Consider the following 17,673-nt stretch of genomic DNA (forward strand, 5'->3'; position numbering starts at 1 on the left):
CGCCCGACCCCCGCGGGGCGGCTCCGCCCGGGCCAGCCGGCAGCTCCCTCGCGGGGCCCGGTGCTCCCGGTGCCCGTGCTCCCGCCCAGCAGGCCGGCTCCGGTGCCGGTCCGTGGCGGGGATCTCGGCTGTCTCGGCACCAAGCGCTGCGCGCCTTCCCACACAAGATCCGGCCTGAGGTGGTTTCCCTGTTCGTCGCCGTGCTGAGTCAACAGCTCACACAGCAGATGCCGCACGCCTGGTCAGGCTGGCACCGCTCCGGAGCTGCTCCTCCACCGTGCACCGCTTGCTTTGTGTATCCTAATTCTTTTATCGTTATTCTTCCTTTTCTGTCCCTTTATACTGTGTCTATGGAGATAAGCATAAGCAGGTGGAATTTGGATAACTAATGGCATTTGGATAAGAAATGAATCCCAGAAATTACTTCTGATTTGGATGAAGTGGGAGAATTGCGTGACAAGCACAACCTTCTGGAACTGCAGGAAGCCAACTGCCTGATGCCTGGCCAGGTCATGAGCAGCAGCCCCCAGCCCCAGACAGCTCTGACTGCTGGCAGTCTGCGTCCCACACTGTCTGGCATCACGCACAGCGTGTAAAACGGGGGAACGTCAAGGGAGGGGATGGAAATAAAAGCTGACCCGGCTGTGATCAGCTGTCTTGGCTGTAGCCCCCTGGCCTGCTTGCTGTCAGGGCAGAAGAAGCTGAAAAGCCCTTGGCAGGGTCAGGACACGCAGCAGCAGCCACAGCATCCACATGTGATCGGAATTCTCCTCACCCTGAATGCAGAACATGGCCCTGCACCCACCGGGAAGAAATGAACCCAAGCCCAGCGCAGAGCAGGATGTCCAGGCAGGTCCAGCACAAACCTGACTGCGCACTGAGGCAAGCAGCGCCTCTTGGAAACCCCTTCCAGCCCTCAGAATGTCCAGGGCTGTCCTGGAAATCCTGCCCTGGTTCCATGGGGCTGGGGGATTGTGTCTCACCCACAGGCTTAGCTGCAACACTGACTCGTGTTTTGTTTCCTAGGAAAGCATCTGTGTTTCCCTGAGGCACTCTCGGGAGTACATTTTACCTTCCCCAGAACTACTCTGCCAAGAGACTGTTCTCCAGGCCCAGAGCATTAATGCCACCCTCTGTGCTGGGGGCTGTTGCAGTTCTTGTTTCTCCATGAACAAACCGGGCTCCAAGCATGTCCCACCAGCCCAGGGTGAGGCAGAAGTGCAGTCAGTAGTAGACAGGTAGAGAAAATTTTGGGGTAAGACCTCAGGTAACACACAAGGGACAAAGAACATTTTGGAGAAGAAGTGAGCAGTTCTGTGGGGACAGAAGGAGCATTTTGGGGATAAGAGAGAGGTCACAGTGACACTCCCAGCATGAATCAGACCCCAGAGGAGGGGCTGGTCCTGCTGTTTGACTCAAAGCCTGGAACTGTTATGGATCCCATCCTCACTGGCACCTGTTCTGTACTTCTAGCACTGGACTGGACTAAGGAGGCCTCTCTGGACTCCTCCTCTTTGCCAGTGAGGTTTTAGTAGTGTCTTCCATACTCTCAGAACATGTGGCCTGAAAAAACATATTGGCATTGAATGCGTTTATAAAAATGCCAGTAAGATTACAAAAACTTAAGGAGAAATATCCAAAGACCACTAAAGCAGTAGCTTTTGTAAGGAGGGACCCTGATGTTCCCTGCGTAGTTTCAGAAAACCCTTCCTGCTAATTGTCTTTAAGAGGGCAAAGGGTGCAGGGCCGGGACTGGGGACAGCTCGGGACTGGGGACAGCTCGGGACTGGGGACAGCCCGGGACTGGGGACAGATGCACTGTCCCCAAGGGGGGCTCGTTCCCCGGGGCACAGCCGAGGTGAGGCATGGGGTTTAGCCTGGATTTTTGTCCAAGTTTGCACAGAGCGGGAGCTGGGCGGTTCCTACAAAATGCTGCTCGCCGACCATCGGAACTATTTACACATTGTACAAAGATATCAGAACTGGTTATACATTATATCCCTTTTCTATTAATTAGTACTCAGACCCCTGTTTGCCGCTGTGTCTCAGTTCTCAGGCCGAGCAGCCCAAGGCACAGCTGCTCTCTCCGTCTGGAGCCGGTGCTGGCGCTCCCCGGGCCCGGCACCGCCCGGCCTCTGCCGTGCCTCCGCGCAGACAGCAAACCCCCGTTAGAGGGTGTTCCCCTTTCCTCCGAGCGGCACGGCAGGCGGGCCCGGCCGCTCCCGGGGGCCGCTCGGTGCGGGTGCCGGTGCCGGGGTGCCGGTACCGTTCCCGGGGTGCCGTTCCCGGGGTGCCGGTGCCGTTCCCGGGCTTCCGGTACCGTTCCCGGGGTACCGTTCCCGGGCTTCCGGTGCCGTTCCCGGGGTGCCGTTCCCGGGCTGCCGGTACCGTTCCCGGGGTGCCGTTCCCGGGGTGCCGGTACCGTTCTCGGGGTGCCGTTCCCGGGGTGCCGTTCCCGGGGTGCCGGTGCCGGTGCCGGGGGCGCGGCCGCTCCCGGGCGAACGGCAGCAGGGCCGGGCCTGAGGGAGCCGCGGTCACGTGGGGCGCGTGACACGTGACTTGTGTGGGCGGGGCCTCGAGACGGCGCGCCGGCGGCGGCAGGGGCGGGGCCGCGCAGGCGCAGTGGCGTGGGGCGGCCGGCAGGGGGCGGACGCGGCCGGCGCTGCCGCCGCCATGAGCAAGGGCCCGGGGCCGGGGCCGGGGCCGGGGCTGGACCCAGACCCAGGGCCAGACCCAGGGCCGGACCCAGGGCCGGACCCGGAGCCCCCCCGCCACAGCGACCCCGCCGACCCGGGGCCCGGCGCCCCCGGCGGGCTGTTCGCGTGGCTGCGCGGGCGCTGCCTGGGCCGCGGGGCCGCCGTGGACCCGGCGCGGGACACGTTCGGCGCCATGACCGGGCTGTACGGCGCCATCCAGCCCGCCGACTCCGTGTCCCTCAGCACCCGCACGCACGGCGCCGTCTTCAACCTGGAGTACTCGCCCGACGGGTAGGTGTGCCCGGGATCCGCGGCCAGGCGTGCCCGGAGCCCTCGGTAACGCCGTGCGGGGCTCCGCGGCTGGGGCTGCCCACGGCCCCCATCCAGGTGTGCCCGGGCATCCCGAGGCCCCAGCTCCGTTCTGGTGGCCAGGCGTCATCGCTGTTTACATCAGCAGCACCCCTGGCCTTCGGTTTAAATACCTGGCGCAGGTACCTGGCTAGAGGAGCCATCCTGTGCTCCTCCCGCCTCACCTGCTGGAGCACAGACTCCTCCTGTCCAGGGGAGAGGGGCCGGGGGTGACAGCCCTGCCAACGAGGGCTGGGATCCCCCCGGTGCTGCTAAATCTGGATCTTGCAAGGTTTTAGTGAGGGAAAAGAAACACGCTTGGATTACAAAAGGGCAAATAGACAGTGCAGATAGACCTTTGATTTAGTGTTACTTCTCCTGTTTCAGAACCCCTGGTAGGTGTGGGCAGAGGGGCCTGGTGACACAGGGAATCTGTGGCATGACAGGCACCTACTTGAGAGCAAAACCCAACACAAACACGGAGTTTTCTGTTCTGCTCCCTGCAGGTCAGTGCTGACCGTCGCCTGTGAACAGACTGAAGTCCTGCTCTTTGACCCAATATCTTCAAAGCACATCAAGACTCTCTCTGAGGCTCACGAAGACTGTGTAAATAACATCAGGTAGGTCAGGAGGGACGTTTTGACACAACTCAGCCTATACTTAGGCATTACAGTTTAAATCCTCTGCCACTGTCTGGGGCTAGAGCTGGAAATAGCAAGAGCAGCAATCTAAATCCATCACTATTTTTATCATGTAGTATTTTTCCTTTTAAATTCAGGTGTTCTGGGCTGTTCTGGTTCTGGGAATAGATTTTGAGGTATGAATTTAAGGTAGCAGTCTAACAATATTGCAGCTGCTTTTCACTCAGCTTCTCAAAGCAAAAACCCACTCCAAAACCCCAAAACAAGAACCAACTACACAGCAACAAAAAACCTCAACCAAGAACTAAACCCAAACAAAACATCCCAAGACATGTAGAACATTCTGAGTGTTTTCACTCAGGAGGGCCAAATATGATGTGGGGTGCCCCATTCATCAGATAAGTTAATGTTTTTCACAAGTTGGTTGTCCTTTTTATAAAAGACTGATGTTTTACATCAGCTGGACGTCTGTCAGGAAAGCTGGATTAAGATATGTGTCTGTCTGACACAAAGAAACTGAACTCTGTTCTGCACACAGCTTCTGCAGTATTGCCTGGAGCCTTGTTCAGGTAATGAGCAGGATTTCAAACACTGTAGCACTGCAGAAGTTCCTTGTAGTGAGCACCAAAAATGCTTACTATTTACCAAAGTTTGGGATTTTCCCCATGATGGTTGTTGTTCATTTTTCGGAGTTGCTGCTCATGTGTGGTGTAGCTCTGGGCTGAAAGGATTTTTAGTGTGTATTTTTTGGATGGGTGTCTTGTTCCTTTTACCTCAGGTAAGGCCTTTCTTAGTTGAGTGCCTTCATCAATGAGTTCCAGACATAAACTGGCATGTCTTGTCCTTCTGAGAGTAAAGGCCTGCCTGAATTCCTCCAGTGGTGCTCACCTTTGATCCGCATAGTGCAACCTCAGTGATTTCATCCGTTCATTTTCTCACTGAACCAAATAACTTTTGTCAGTGTATTCTCAAGCAAGGTCTCATCTTCACTTGGTTTTTCTGAAAAGCCTTGCATTTGCTTCAGTGAACTCTGGACTCCGTTTATTCAGTTCATTTCCTGGCTGTGCTGCTCCCAGCCCCGCCGAGCTGAGCGCTGTCCGGAGAGGGAACAGACAGAGTTACTGCAGGGGTTCTGTCTGGCCATGTGCTCCACTGGTGGTTTGGCTCTTGTGTGGTTTGCACACAATTCATTAACACACAAACCCCCTAAAAAACCACCAAACCAAACCAAACTTCTGCTGTGCCTCTGTGTTTGCTGGTTTGCTGCTACAGAGACGCTGCTGGTTCATATCCCAGCAGTTCTGCTTTTCACGGGGCTTTCACTGGCACAGGTTCTGCAGTAAGTTTTGAGAGGTTTTTGGGGCTGCTCTCTTATCTCTGAGTTTGTGTGTGCTCCTGCTTCAGCAGAGTTGCTGTGCAGGCAGCCCTGAGCACGGCGGTGTTTCCCTCCTGCCCCAGGTTCCTGGATAACCGGCTGTTTGCAACATGCTCCGACGACACCACCATCGCGCTCTGGGACCTGAGGAAGCTCAACACCAAAGTGTGCACCTTGCATGGCCACACCAGCTGGGTCAAGAACATCGAGTACGACACCAACACCAGGTTACTGGTGACCTCGGGCTTTGATGGAAATGTGATCATCTGGGACACCAACAGGTAGGTGGCTGTGCTCCCCTGTGGCCCCTCTGCAGCACACCTGGACAGGTGTTCCCGCCCTCCTGTGCAGGATGCAAAGCCTGCCTCCTAGAGTGGGGCTGCCCTGTCTTCTGAAATGCTGGGAGGAGTTTGCAGCCCTTACCAAGAGCTTGCATCACCTCTCTGATAGTAAATGGTTAGAAAGGAGCTTCTCTTGCTGATGTGCCAAAAGATAGCCCAGAAGGCTAAGTTCCTTCTTCCTTCTGAAGAAGGTTCTGTCCTCACTGTTGTAGTTGTAGGAATATGTGAGTTCACCCATTCCATTCAAAGGTAGGATAAACACAGCACTCAGAAAAGGGTTTTGGGGTAAACAAAGTGTGCGATGCTGGGCACATCCTGGACCCTTGTGGACACAATCAGGAGCCAGAGCTGACCACAGCCCCCTCCTGTGCTTGTCTTGCTGTCCAGGTGCACAGAGGATGGATGTCCCCACAAGAAGTTTTTTCACACCCGTTTTCTGATGCGAATGAGGCTGACACCAGACTGTTCCAAAATGCTGATCTCCACCTCCTCTGGTTATCTTCTGATTTTGCACGACCTTGACCTAAACAAGTCTTTAGAGGTTGGCAGCTACCCAATTTTAAGAGCCAGGAGGACCACATCGAGCTCAGGTGAATGCTGGTGAAGCAGTCTGTGCCAGGTCCTGTGCTGGGGTGTTTTGTGGGGTGCTCTTGGCCAGCAGCCCACGTCTGCTGGGCTACCTGTGGGCTCACCTGTCTGCTGCTCTTTGCAGATGTGACATCATCAGGCTCCTCTGGCCCTCGAGCTGTGGGTTCACCCTGTCACCAGAACAACGCGGGGCCGCTCTCTGAGAAAACCTTGTCACGGCCCTCCCAGCGAGAAGGTAGGAAAAGATCACTAAAAAAAGAGATCAGTGAGAAAAAATCCTGGACTTTGATTTACTGTATCCTAGAGAGGCCAGAGTACAATCTGAAAAACATATTCAAAGTACAATAATACAGAGTACAAAAACATATTCAGAGTACTATAATGAAAAATGGCATTTTTATCCTGCAGTTTTTAAAGAAAGCTGTTGCTGAGACTTCTGTTAAACCAATAAAATCTCCTTGCACACCAAAGCCCGGGAATCTAATCGGGTTTCATGTCTGAGAAATCTGGTAAAAGTAAGAAGATCTGTATTTTACGTCAATACGTTATTGTTAGATAGAGGTGAAAGTCCCTTTTCCTCATGTTTTTCCTTGAACAAAGTTTGTGTGAGTGATCTTTAAGGGAAAAATTCAGAGAATCAGCATGAACTTGACAAATGGATGAATACCTTCTGCATCCTTTGCAATTTCAAAGCAATGTAATGTTAATATTTAGCTACTCATGGTTCTGAGATGCTGAAGCAAACTGCTGAGGGGAGACTGACCTGGATGCCAGGGGGTGATTTACCTGGGGGAGAGGGGAAGAGGGGAAAAAAGCTGCAAGCTGAGCAAGCTTTGAAAGGAATTTGGAGAGCACATTATACAAGTTTGAGAATCAGCAATTTCATAAAAACCTCACTCTTTAGATTTGGCTTTAATGCTAATGAAGAGCATAACTGTGGAAGGTTCATGTAGCTGTCAGTGTGGGCTAGTTCAATTCAGGTCTGTCCTGGTTTGGGGCAAATTTGGGAGAAAAGTTATGAATGGGGTCCCTCCAAATACAAGCACCCCTTCTCCAGCTGGTGCAGGAAGAAATTTATTGGAGGAAAATGGAAAAAAACTTTATAAGCGAAGTACCTACGAGCATTAAAAAAAAAAAAAAAAAAAAGAAAAAAGAATAATATTAAACAATAAAACCTCTTGCGGTTCGATGAGATGGCAAATCCAGAAAAGTCCTTTTCATGGGGTGTAGGTCAGCTGGCTCAGGTTCTTACCAGTCCCTCCTGTGCTGGAAAGTGCTGAGCCCAGGCCCTGGTGGGCCCCAGGTGAGAGCTCCTGGGGTTTGGAGGGGTTTGCAGTCCAGAGCAGGATTGAACAGATTAAAGGAAAAATAAAAAAAAAGGTCCAGGGAAGTTCTCTGCCTCAGCTAGCTAAAACTAACTAAAAGCAAAGGACAGTGCTGTGGACTGAGCTGCAGACAGCACAGTCTGGGGAAACATGTGGGGGAGTGAGGGCTCTTTGTGAACACAAACTGCAGCTTCGTCTTTCTCCCTTTTGCTCTCAGAGCCAGTCCTAAAGGTGCAGGACTTAATATGTAACATAAACAAGGCAACTGGGGATGCAAGCATCATAAAGTCACCCCAGGACAAGGTCTTGGCACTCAAATAAAAAAAAAAAGCAGCTGTTTGAAGTGAGGATTGAGCCATTGCTGTTGGCTCAGGGTTCCTGTAACCCTTTGAGGTTCCTGTCCTGATGCTGTGGTCTGTCCTGGCAGCCATGTGCAGCTGCCACAGGTGTGACCCCATTTCAGCAGCAGGGCTGGTGAGAGAGGTGTGGATTGCACTGGGACTCACAGTTAATTCCTCCTGCAGGGGGATCACCTAGAAATAGCCTTGAGGTGTTAACACCAGAGGTTCCTGGAGAAAGAGATCGTGGGAACTGCATCACGTCACTGCAGCTGCACCCCAAGGGCTGGGCCACGCTGCTGCGCTGCTCCAGCAACACAGATGACCAGGAGGTAACACATCACCTCGTGTTCTTCTTTAAGATAGGTGCAGTCAGATGGATCTTTTTTTTTCTTTTAAAAATGATCTTCCTGGTGGAGCCTGCTTCAAGCCTTTTCCTTGATTCAGGAAGTCGTAAGACCAGCTGCAGTTCAGCTGCAAGCTGCAGGTTCTGCTCCTCTTAGTACTTGACCAATAATAAATGGTTTAGTTAATTTAATTGTTGATGTAAATTGAGGTTCTTTTGTTTCTTTTGGTTTTGGTGGGATTTTTTTTATCTGCCTGTATTTGTTTTTTTTGTATTTTGTTGTTGTCATTGTTAAAGAAAGCCATTATTTGTAATGGTAACCCTTTACACAAGTGTAGAGAACTTGTTGGAAGCTTAGGAGATTGCTTATAACTTTTAATGCTGGTTCTGTAGCAATCATATGTAATGTACAGCAATGTATACAACACAGAATATTTTTGTTTGTGGCTGTATTGTTACATTGGGTCACTTGGTACTGATGATTGACTGAGTTATAATTTCTCTTGGTCCTGGAGTCTGCCTTACTCTGTTTTATTAATACTCACCAGTGTTTTCCCTCCCTTATTTCAGAAGGATGCATGAAACAGAGCTAGGAATGCTTGTCTAGGGGCAGAAGTGGAATTAACACAATATAAACTTTGTCATTGATATTTATTTTTACATTTGTTTTGAGATTAAATAATGAGATGACAGGCAGGGATCTTTACTGTGTCTCACAAATAACAAACTGACTGTAGAGCTGTTCATAACCTGCCTTCAAAAATGTGTTATCTGTTATCTGTTTCAAGATTCCATTCCTTTTGAAGTTAAAGGCATAAAATGCCAATGATCTGCTCTAAGTTACAGTCAGCTTAATTTGACTTTACAGATTTAATTTAAATATTTGCTAAATTAGAGCAGGTGCCTGGCCAAAGGATTATGCCTTGGTCTCTGGAGATGAAACCTGTACTGGAAAGATTATATCTAGCACCCATTTAACTAAAACAGCTCTTGAGTGCTGGGCAGCTGCTTTGGGTGGGCAGGGGAGGGAGGTGCTGGGGCAGCGGCCAGCTCGGGGTGCTCACTGGGGAGCCGGTCAGCAGGAGCATCGGCCTCCGGTGCCATTGCCTGTTGACACAGCTGTTGAGGTGCAGGGGGAGGGAATGTGTGTTTGCAGTGCTTTACTTCTCTTTCAGTGTCCCTTTCTCTGCCTCTCCCTTTAGTGGACTTGTGTCTATGAATTCCAGGAAGGAGCTCCGGTGCGCCCCGTGTCCCCGCGCTGCTCCCTGCGCCTAACGCACTGCATCGAGGAGGCCAACGTGGGCCGGGGCTACATCAAGGAGCTCTGCTTCAGCCCCGACGGCCGCATGATCTCGTCCCCGCACGGCTTCGGCATCCGCCTGCTGGGCTTCGACGCGCACTGCAGCGAGCTGGTGGACTGCCTGCCGCGGGAGGCCAGCCCCCTGCGCGAGATCCGCTCGCTCTACTCCCACAACGACGTGGTGCTCACCACCAAGTTCTCCCCCACGCACTGTCAGATCGCCTCGGGGTGCCTTAGCGGACGCGTCTCCCTCTACCAGCCAAAGTTCTAGGCACAGCAGCGGCACCTGGGGATGGACATTCGTGGGTTTTACTTCAGCTTAGTGGAAGTGTGCTCTCTCCAAAATCTCTGAATCCAGAGGAGGTCACGGTGACCGTGGTCTCGGGACGTGATGATGGGAGGATTCTTCAGGTCAGCGCCGTGCGGATCTTGGTCCTGCATCTGCGAGCCTGCGGCCCCGCCAGCAGCCCTCTGCTCCTGCTGATGCTGTGCCACGGGGCTGCTGTCCTGCTGTGTTTGTACCCTGATACTTGATTGTTTCCTTCAGCACAACTCCACTGGGCTGTTTGGAACAACACAGAGGGGCAGGGTGCCCAGGAACTCCTGTCCCAGAGGAGCTGGACTGCCTCACCTCTGCTTCCTCTTCTGTCGCTGAAACAACTCTCTGGTGATTAGTAGATAATGGGCTGCTTGTCTACGTAAGCAACACGGTTAGTTACTCTCACAAAAAAAAAAAAAAAAGGAAAAAAAGGAAAAAAACAAAAAAAAAAAAAGAAAAGAAAGAAAAAAGAATTTTGCTTTTATTCCTATGTTAATGTGGTTGTCATTGGCTAGAACAATGAGTCACAGTGTGGCTTAGGCTGGCAGGGACCACTGGAGGTCACCCAGGCCCACCCCCTGCGCAGGCAGGCTCCCCTTGAGCCCACCACTCAGCACTAGGAAGGGCCTGGCCCAGAGGATCTCTCTGGCTTCCTGCAGCAGGGCAGCTCTGGCCCCTGCTCTGACAGGGTTCTGTTGCAGGGGACTTTGCACATCCCCCCACATCTGAAACATGCCGGCTTTATGGTGATGTTTGGGTATTTCCCACCTGGCTGTTTTTCCACACACGCCTTGCCTGCACTCGTGTCGTGGGAGAAATGAATTTGGATGTGTCCCTGGTATCTCCAGATGAGCGTTTCTTCACATGTGCTGTCAGTTTGGGAGGGGATTAAAAGCAAACCTGTCAAAAGTGAGATCTGTCTGGATCTAACCAGGCCTGTCATCAGGTGTGAAACACGGCAATGCTCACCCCAGTGAAAGGGTCTGGAGGGGAAGCCGTAGGAGGAGCAGCTGAGATCACTGCATCTGTTCAGCTTGGAGGAACCTGAGCTCTCATTGTGCTCTTGAACATCTTGTGGGGCACTGGAGGGGCAGGTAGTGATCTCTTCACTTCTGTGACAAGGGACAGGACCCAGGAGCAGCTGGAGCTGGGCCAGGGATTTGGGATGGACATCAGGAAAGGCTCTTCCCCCAGAGGTGCTGGCACTGCCCAGGCTCCCCAGGGAATGGGCACAGCCCCGAGGCTGCCAGAGCTCCAGGAGAGCTTGGACAGAGCTCCAGGGATGGCCAGGGGGATTGCTGGGGGGTCTGGGCAGGGCAGGGTGGCACTGGGTGATCCCTGGGGGTCCCTCCCAGCTTAGGGTACTCTGTGATTCAATGGTCACACCCAAAGTGTGAATGCCACATTTCAGCCCTTGAGTTAATAGAGCTAACCTTGTAAATGCACAGGTATTTCAGTCTTGTACATCCATATCAGTTTATAACATTCTTATCACTTACATGTTCCAAGATGGGGTTTTTTTAGCATTTCACTGAAGTTTTGCAGACCAGTCACACACTCAAGTTCAGCAGGGAATTTTACCTGAAAGGACTGTCACCTGCTGGTGTTCAGGTTCACTCTCTGGCTCAATGGAGCACACTTGTTCAAAGCTGACTCTTACAAAGCCTTTTGCAAAACATATTTGGGGATAAAGACATTTATGGACGTGAGAGAGCTGGAAAGGTAAGCCTGAGGACCCTCCTGTAGCTTTGTATTTATGTGGGTTGTATACCCTGGTGTTGATGCAGAAATCATTGAAACTTCAGCCTCTGCATAACGAGAGAAAAAAATCCCAAGTTTCCTCTTTTGGAGAATTCCTTAGATAATACAAAGCCTTCAGTTTTATGTGTTTGGCAATCTGAAGACAAATATCCCTTCTGCTGGCCCGAGCAGGTGGGGCAGGTGGGTCTGCTGGGTTGTTACAGCAGCTCAGGGCACTTCCCTTGGCTGTGGTTCAATGCCCTGGGAGCAAAATGTGTGGGAAAGCTGGGGACAAGCTTGGGATACAAGAGTTTTCTGCAAAAGAAGAGCTACAAGGAGTTTATAACGGGCCAAGCTGTTTGGGGGAAAGAAAGCCCAGGTCCTGCCCAGGGCCACAGCAGCTTTTCCCCAAGCATTTGCTGTCCCACTGCCAGGCTGCTGTTTTCTCACCTTATTTAATGTTTTATTACACATCATGGAAGAGATTACAGGGAGACTTGAGAGAATCTTAGAGTTCTCATGGGCTTGCACAGTGTTTGTTGTGGAGGTGAAGGAGCACCCACAGGACCGAGGTGGTTCTTGGGTAGATCTGTCTGTCTGTTTCAAGGCTGTTTTCTGTTTTTCCTGTCAGAACCTCCTCAGACTGGTGGATCCCTAGTGACTGTAACGCTATGCCTGTGAATATGCACTGAGTGTTACCTTTTTAATTCTACCTCATGATACGCTGTGTTTTACACCAGTATTGTGCTGAGCTTTGGACACTCACCTTTCTGTATAAAGGACCATTACCCTGAAGTGACAGACGTGTCACCTCTCCTTGACAGCACCTGTGTTTGGCTGACGGGCCCTGCCTGGCTCTGGGACTGGCAGTTCACCTGGTGAAGGGGTTTGGTCACCTTGATGCTTTTGTAGCGTGTCCAGCAGCTGCATAAAATGACAGAATCTGTACATGTATGCTGTAGAAATGTTACTTAGTTTTTCTGATGACATTTGTAATAAGTTTGAATTAGAGCAAGTAGGTAATCGTAGATTTTGGTCATTCAATTGATTACTCCTTTTCAACACCACCTGGAAGTTTTCCATGAAGGCTTTACCACGTTTTACCTGTGAAGTTCACTTCTCAGTGGCTTACAGCTGACATGCCTCACAGTCATGTGGTGGTGCAGGTGTTTTCAGTTCTCTCTCAGTAACATTACTGAAACAATGAAGTTATGTGTTGGTGCGCTTTGGGTTATTTCTAGGTAGTCAAAAAAAAAAGTTTATCTTCTAGTTGTGTTTCAGAAGTTGAACGCTCAGCCTCGAGAAGTGTATAAAGTTGTTAAACAAGTGTAAGGAAACATTTCCAAGGGAGATGAAGGACTGCGCCGACAGGCGGGGAGGGGGTGGCTCGCAGCAGGGGTGTCTGAGCTGTTCTTGCAGCGCTCGGTGAATTCCGCAGGGTCTCTCCGGGGCCGGGCTCTGCCTGCGGGGCGTGGGTGGCTCCAGACCCGCGAGCTCCCCGCGGGAGAACGCCCGGCCGAGCCCTGGGGGCTGCTCGTCCTCCTGCGGCAGCCGAGCGACCTCGCGGGCTGGCACCGCCACACCTTGGGGATAGAGCAAAAGCACAGCGGCACCGACAGGCACACACACGATTGTTTGCACTCTTGGAGCCTTGGGGTAAGGACAGCTCGATGCCTACTACCAGAATTAGAATGTAAACATCAGTTTTTTCGGGAGGGGGGGAGGGGTCTTGGTTAATTTGGTGGGGTTTGTTTTTCTTTGTTTGTTTGTTTGTGTTGTGATTTTTATTTGGGTAGCACTGATGTGGAGAAGGTTCTGACACCGTAATACTTGGGTCTGTTGCTCTAGGACATATAAACTCTTAGAAAAAAAGAAATACACTTGCCAAATGAAAGCTTTTAGAAAATTTAGTTTACAAGATTCTAAAAAATTGGAGAGAAGGGAAGAAATCAACGACCCATCATGTTTTTGACCTGCAGGAAACAGAAACTTCTCATTGGCTGATCTTAATTAAAGGTGCATTTTGTAAAGCACTAAATATCCTCAGTTAAGTATAAGGTTTTTAATACAGAAACAAATTGTGCATGTAGAGTATTTTGAAATACCTGAGATTTCATAGTAAAAACTGTAGCCTTTTAATACCGTATATGAAGTATCAGAACTGCTTTGGAAGTATTGTACTTACAGCCGTACAGTAACTTACTGTTTGTGGACAGTTTCTCTTGCTTGCATAATAAACATTTAATAATTCACTGAATTGAAGCGTATTGTGTTTATGTTAAAATGAGCCATGCTCACTGGCTTTTACCTGCTCCCTAAAATTAAGAGGAAAAACACCTAGTGCTTAGATGCTGCCATTCTCAAGTGTGTGTGTCACAGTAGTGCTTTTTTCTGAAAGTGAGATATGAAGAGTCAAAAGTGACTGAACCTCAGACCCAGGGCTCCACTGTTGTATTGTTACTGGAGTAGCTGGGCACTCAGCAGCTCTGGGCTTGTGCCAAACTCTCACCCTCAACACTTTGGCTTCCCCGACATTACAGGAGCACATAACATCTTCCACAGAGAAACAGGATGCAGATTTTTTTTATTCCATCAAGGAGTGATTAAAAAAAAAAAGGTACACTGGTAAAAATCAGATTCTGCCGGTAACAAACATCCAGTAAACATTTTATTTAGATGCAGATAATCACCACTGGGATACAGGAACTCGTGCTTGTGCCCACCCATTGCTGTTTGTGAAGCTCAGGACTGTATGATTACAACACACTGATTAGGATCAAATTTGGAAGACAGTTTTAGCAAATGGAAAACTCCAATTTCAGAAAAGCAATAGCCCCTTCAATACTTAACAAAAGACTAAATTCAAAGCAGTTTCTGAAAGCTTTGCTGCTCCCCATCATCCAAAGTGTTTTGGTTCATACATGAATGTTTAGTTTAATTAAAGAGGAAGCCCTCAAGGACATTGAAACACTTTTTTTGTGACCCTCATCCAGCCCAGGGTTGTGCTTGCTCTTCTGCCCCTGTATCTATCTGCCCCTTCTCTCTCTCAACTCCCATGTCTCTGTAAGGCAGATTTCTGCCAGTCCTTTTCAGTGTTTGCCTACAGAAGTCCTGAAACACGTCTCCAGCCTCACCACCTTTCCTGCCTCCCTGCTTCCAAGGTCATCTTTGGCTTTTTATCTCCACTATACCTACAGACCTCCACTGAAGCAGGTAGCCCAGGAATCTCACCTTGCCTGTGCCGCTCTGTCTTGCAGAACTGTTAACAGCACACACCAAGCAGGCAGAACCCCGAGTTTTGGGTAAAAGCATCTCATGGTCGGAAATTCCACAGAGGGAACTGAGAAAAGACAAGAGGCGGCAGTGCGAGAAGCCGTGTGCGAAGTGCTTGAGCAGCTGCAGGAGCTGGAGTGTCCTGTGAGCTTTGCACACAGGGACCCCTCCCTCATCCTGCAGCCGGAGGCAACAGAAAAAAGCAATTAAAAAAAAAAAATCCTCACAAAAAGCAGAATGAGCTCCATGTTTTTTAACGAGGAAGGACACTTTAAAGCTTTAGTGAGTTTGCTGTCCCATTCCTTCCACTTGTCCCTTTTCACAGGAAGGCACACGTACAAACACACACACATACACACACAGACCAGCCTGGGCTGAGGTCACACGTTCAGTGCCAGGGCTGGAGGACACGGTCACCACAGGCCACACCCTGCGGTGGCTGTGGCAGGTTGAGGTGCAGCTTGGAGCTCTGCACTTCAGTCATCCCCTTCTAGATCTGTCCTTTGAGCTTTACACAGTGAGGACCAGAAAACAGCTGAAAATGCAGTTCCAAAATCGAGACTTGGAAGATGATCAAGCAATGGAATTGTTTTTCTTCAGCCCCTCCTTGATTCTCATGTTCTAAACATGGGCAGTGGAGTGCACCCCATCACAGAGCATAACGGAATTTTGGGAGTGATACAGACTTTTTTCCTTTTCTCTTTTACACCTCATCCTTTACATCCTTTACATTAGCTCTGTTATGGGTAAACTCACCTGCCAGCAAAGGAATAGTTTAAAAGTTCATCATAATTGCACCAAGGTTTAATGCATCACCATTCACCCCATAAATAGCAAAGGCTGGGAGGAATTACCTGCGCACAGGCACTGCTCCCTGGGAGCGAGGACACTGTGAGTGCTGACACCCCAGCAGCAGGACGGGGTCACAGCAGCTTCAGCAGGAACTCGTAGGTTGCATTGATGATCCCCCAGGACAGCACAGAGCGGTGGTAGTTCAGGTGGGCTCCTCGAAAGAGGTGGATCAGTTTCCTGTCACGCTCCAGCCAGATCTTCACTAACACTTTGGAGAAGGACTGAAATTCGCCACCGATCTGAGCCTGCATGCGAGTTTTTACGACATTCACAGGGAAGAAGAGGAAGCCCAGCATGGCGCCCAGCAGCCCGCCGCAGATGAAGTCGTTGACCAGGTGAGAGCTGTGCGAGGTGGCTTCAGGCAGACACTGCTTGATGGGCCCCCGCAGGCCGAAGAAGAGCACGTTACTGGGCCCATTTCGGAGCAGAATAGGTACCAATCCCCGGTAATACTCCCGCACCCCGTACGCTTTCAGCACCTTGAAAGCCTGGTAAGTGTTTGTGAACTTGTTGTGGTGTTTGTAGTCCTGGAGCAGCGTCTGGATGCGCTCGAAGGGCGTGAGCACGGCCTCGGTGGTGCCGGCCAGCACGGCGGCCGCGCTGCGCGTCAGCAGCTCTGGGGCGCGGGCGTGGCTCAGCAGCAGCGCCGAGAAATCCTCGTAGAGGCCGAACATGAGCGCCAGCGTGGTGGTTTTCTGCATGAGCGGGGGCAGGATGCCGCGGTACAGCGTGCGCAGCCCGTCGCGGCGCAGCTGGCGCACGGCGTCCCCCGTGCGCAGCCCGTACAGCTGCTGCCGGAACAGAACCTTCTGGATGGGGAACGTCACCACGATGTTGGTGAAGGCCGCGCACAGCCCGCACAGGTAGTGCTTGCCCGAGGAGCCCGCCGGCTCCGCCGCACCCATGGCGCCGGTGCCTCCTCCCCGCGCCGCAAACAAACCGTGAGACAGCTGTGGCTGGCCCTGCAGCTCTGCCCTCCTCACTCCAACATCCTGCTGGAAAAACGCCCACAGAGGCTGAAGGGGGAAAAGCAGCAAAAAGACAGAGCCGATGGATGTTGCGCCATTTTCGCTTAAATCTAAGTGACCATAGAAAGCAGCAGTTCCTCCCTTTTGTGCTCCTTCAAATTAATACAGAAATAAATCCCCCTGGAATTACAAATTCCAACAGTAAAAGGTTGACCCTCACGCTAATAAAACACTGTGTGAACACAAGAGAGGCTGCCAAAAAACCTATTAAAAAAACGAGCTAAAACAAACACACACAGCAACATTACAAAACCTGATCCTTACACTCTGCTTCCTCCCTGTGGCACAAAACAGCAGGCAACACTGTCGTGGCTCAACTCAGCCAGGAACTGAGCACCACCACCCACAGCGGATGCACAGGTGTCACACAGGTGTGATTTCACTGACACAGCAGAGAGATTCTTTACAAGTCCCACTTCACTGCCATGCAGCCTCCTCCGCATCAGCCCCCACACTCGACGTCCACGTTCTGCTGAGAAGTTTCAGAAGTTGAGTTTAGCTAGGTCCAGGGTCCTGAAGGATGTGTGGACAGAGGCAGCTTGACCAAATAGTCTGGAGGATGACTGCAGGGATTTTTACCTGGCAAACCCTGTTTGACAGAAGAACAGGATTATTTAACAGCTAGGAGATGTTTCTAGAGGTGCCCAAATCCCACCCTCAATCACAGCTCAGCCTGAGGAAGGTCTGTGACAGCCGTGTGAGGCTGTGGGTGATCCACAGCCCTCAAATCCTCCCCAACATAAGCACCAGATATGAGACTTCCAGGATTTGAAGGGGCCTTTGGGGACAACAACCCTGCCTGGCATGAGGACCTACTGAAACGAGGAGGGGAGAAAGGAGGAAGGAAAAGGAAAGGAAGGGCAAGAGAGAGGAAGGAGCACGGAGAAACAGGGAGGATAAAAAGGAGGGAAGAAAAGGGCGGGGGAGAGGAAGGCAGAGAAGGAAGAGAAAGGATGAGGAAAAGAACGTGAAGGCCGTTTATTCTCCGCAGCTGCCGTTGCCTTTGATATGAGCAGTGTCCCCGTCCCTGGGGAAGCCGTCGCGGTCCCGGTCCAGGAGAGTCCCGAGAGGTCCCGGCCGGCTCCTCCCCGCTCTCGGGCGCGGGAGCCGCAGCTCCGCACTGCCCGCGCACATGCCGGGCCCGCGGCCGCTCCTCCCGGCCC

At 51.3% G+C, this 17,673-nt stretch overlaps 2 protein-coding genes across 9 annotated transcripts in view; one reads left to right on the plus strand and one right to left on the minus strand.

The window, feature by feature from the left end:
- The first annotated feature begins 2,641 nt into the window (after positions 1–2,641).
- DCAF10 (DDB1 and CUL4 associated factor 10) lies at positions 2,642–10,530 on the plus strand. 4 transcript variants are annotated; one of them, XM_033520484.1, is made up of 7 exons: positions 2,642–2,987; positions 3,551–3,664; positions 5,090–5,341; positions 5,789–5,991; positions 6,114–6,224; positions 7,839–7,984; positions 9,201–10,530. In XM_033520484.1, the coding sequence occupies exons 1-7, from the start codon at positions 2,674–2,676 to the stop codon at positions 9,567–9,569; spliced, it is 1,509 nt and encodes a 502-aa protein (XP_033376375.1). In that variant the 5' UTR covers positions 2,642–2,673; the 3' UTR covers positions 9,570–10,530. The 4 variants fall into 4 exon arrangements, with proteins under 4 accessions (XP_033376375.1, XP_033376376.1, XP_015471041.1 ...); XM_033520485.1 differs by having other exon boundaries at positions 9,225–10,530; XM_015615555.3 differs by having other exon boundaries at positions 5,144–5,341.
- Positions 10,531–13,922: 3,392 nt separating this feature from the next.
- The window catches only part of SLC25A51 (solute carrier family 25 member 51), a 4,239-nt gene continuing 488 nt past the window's right edge, over positions 13,923–17,673 (minus strand). The window contains exons 2-3 of one of the 5 annotated variants that reach the window (XR_004500478.1): positions 15,485–17,099; positions 13,923–15,386 (exon numbers count right to left, since the gene is read on the minus strand). Coding sequence is in view for 4 of the 5 variants with exons in the window: in XM_033520490.1 (XP_033376381.1) it covers positions 15,554–16,387 (834 nt within the window). In the remaining variant the exon portion in view is untranslated. Of the gene's footprint in view, positions 17,100–17,673 lie in introns of all 5 variants that reach the window. The other 4 variants (XM_033520490.1, XM_015615470.3, XM_015615469.3 and 1 more) reach the window with 4 other exon arrangements.

The sequence above is a fragment of the Parus major genome, chromosome Z, assembly GCF_001522545.3.
Source record: "Parus major isolate Abel chromosome Z, Parus_major1.1, whole genome shotgun sequence".
NCBI lineage: Eukaryota > Metazoa > Chordata > Aves > Passeriformes > Paridae > Parus > Parus major.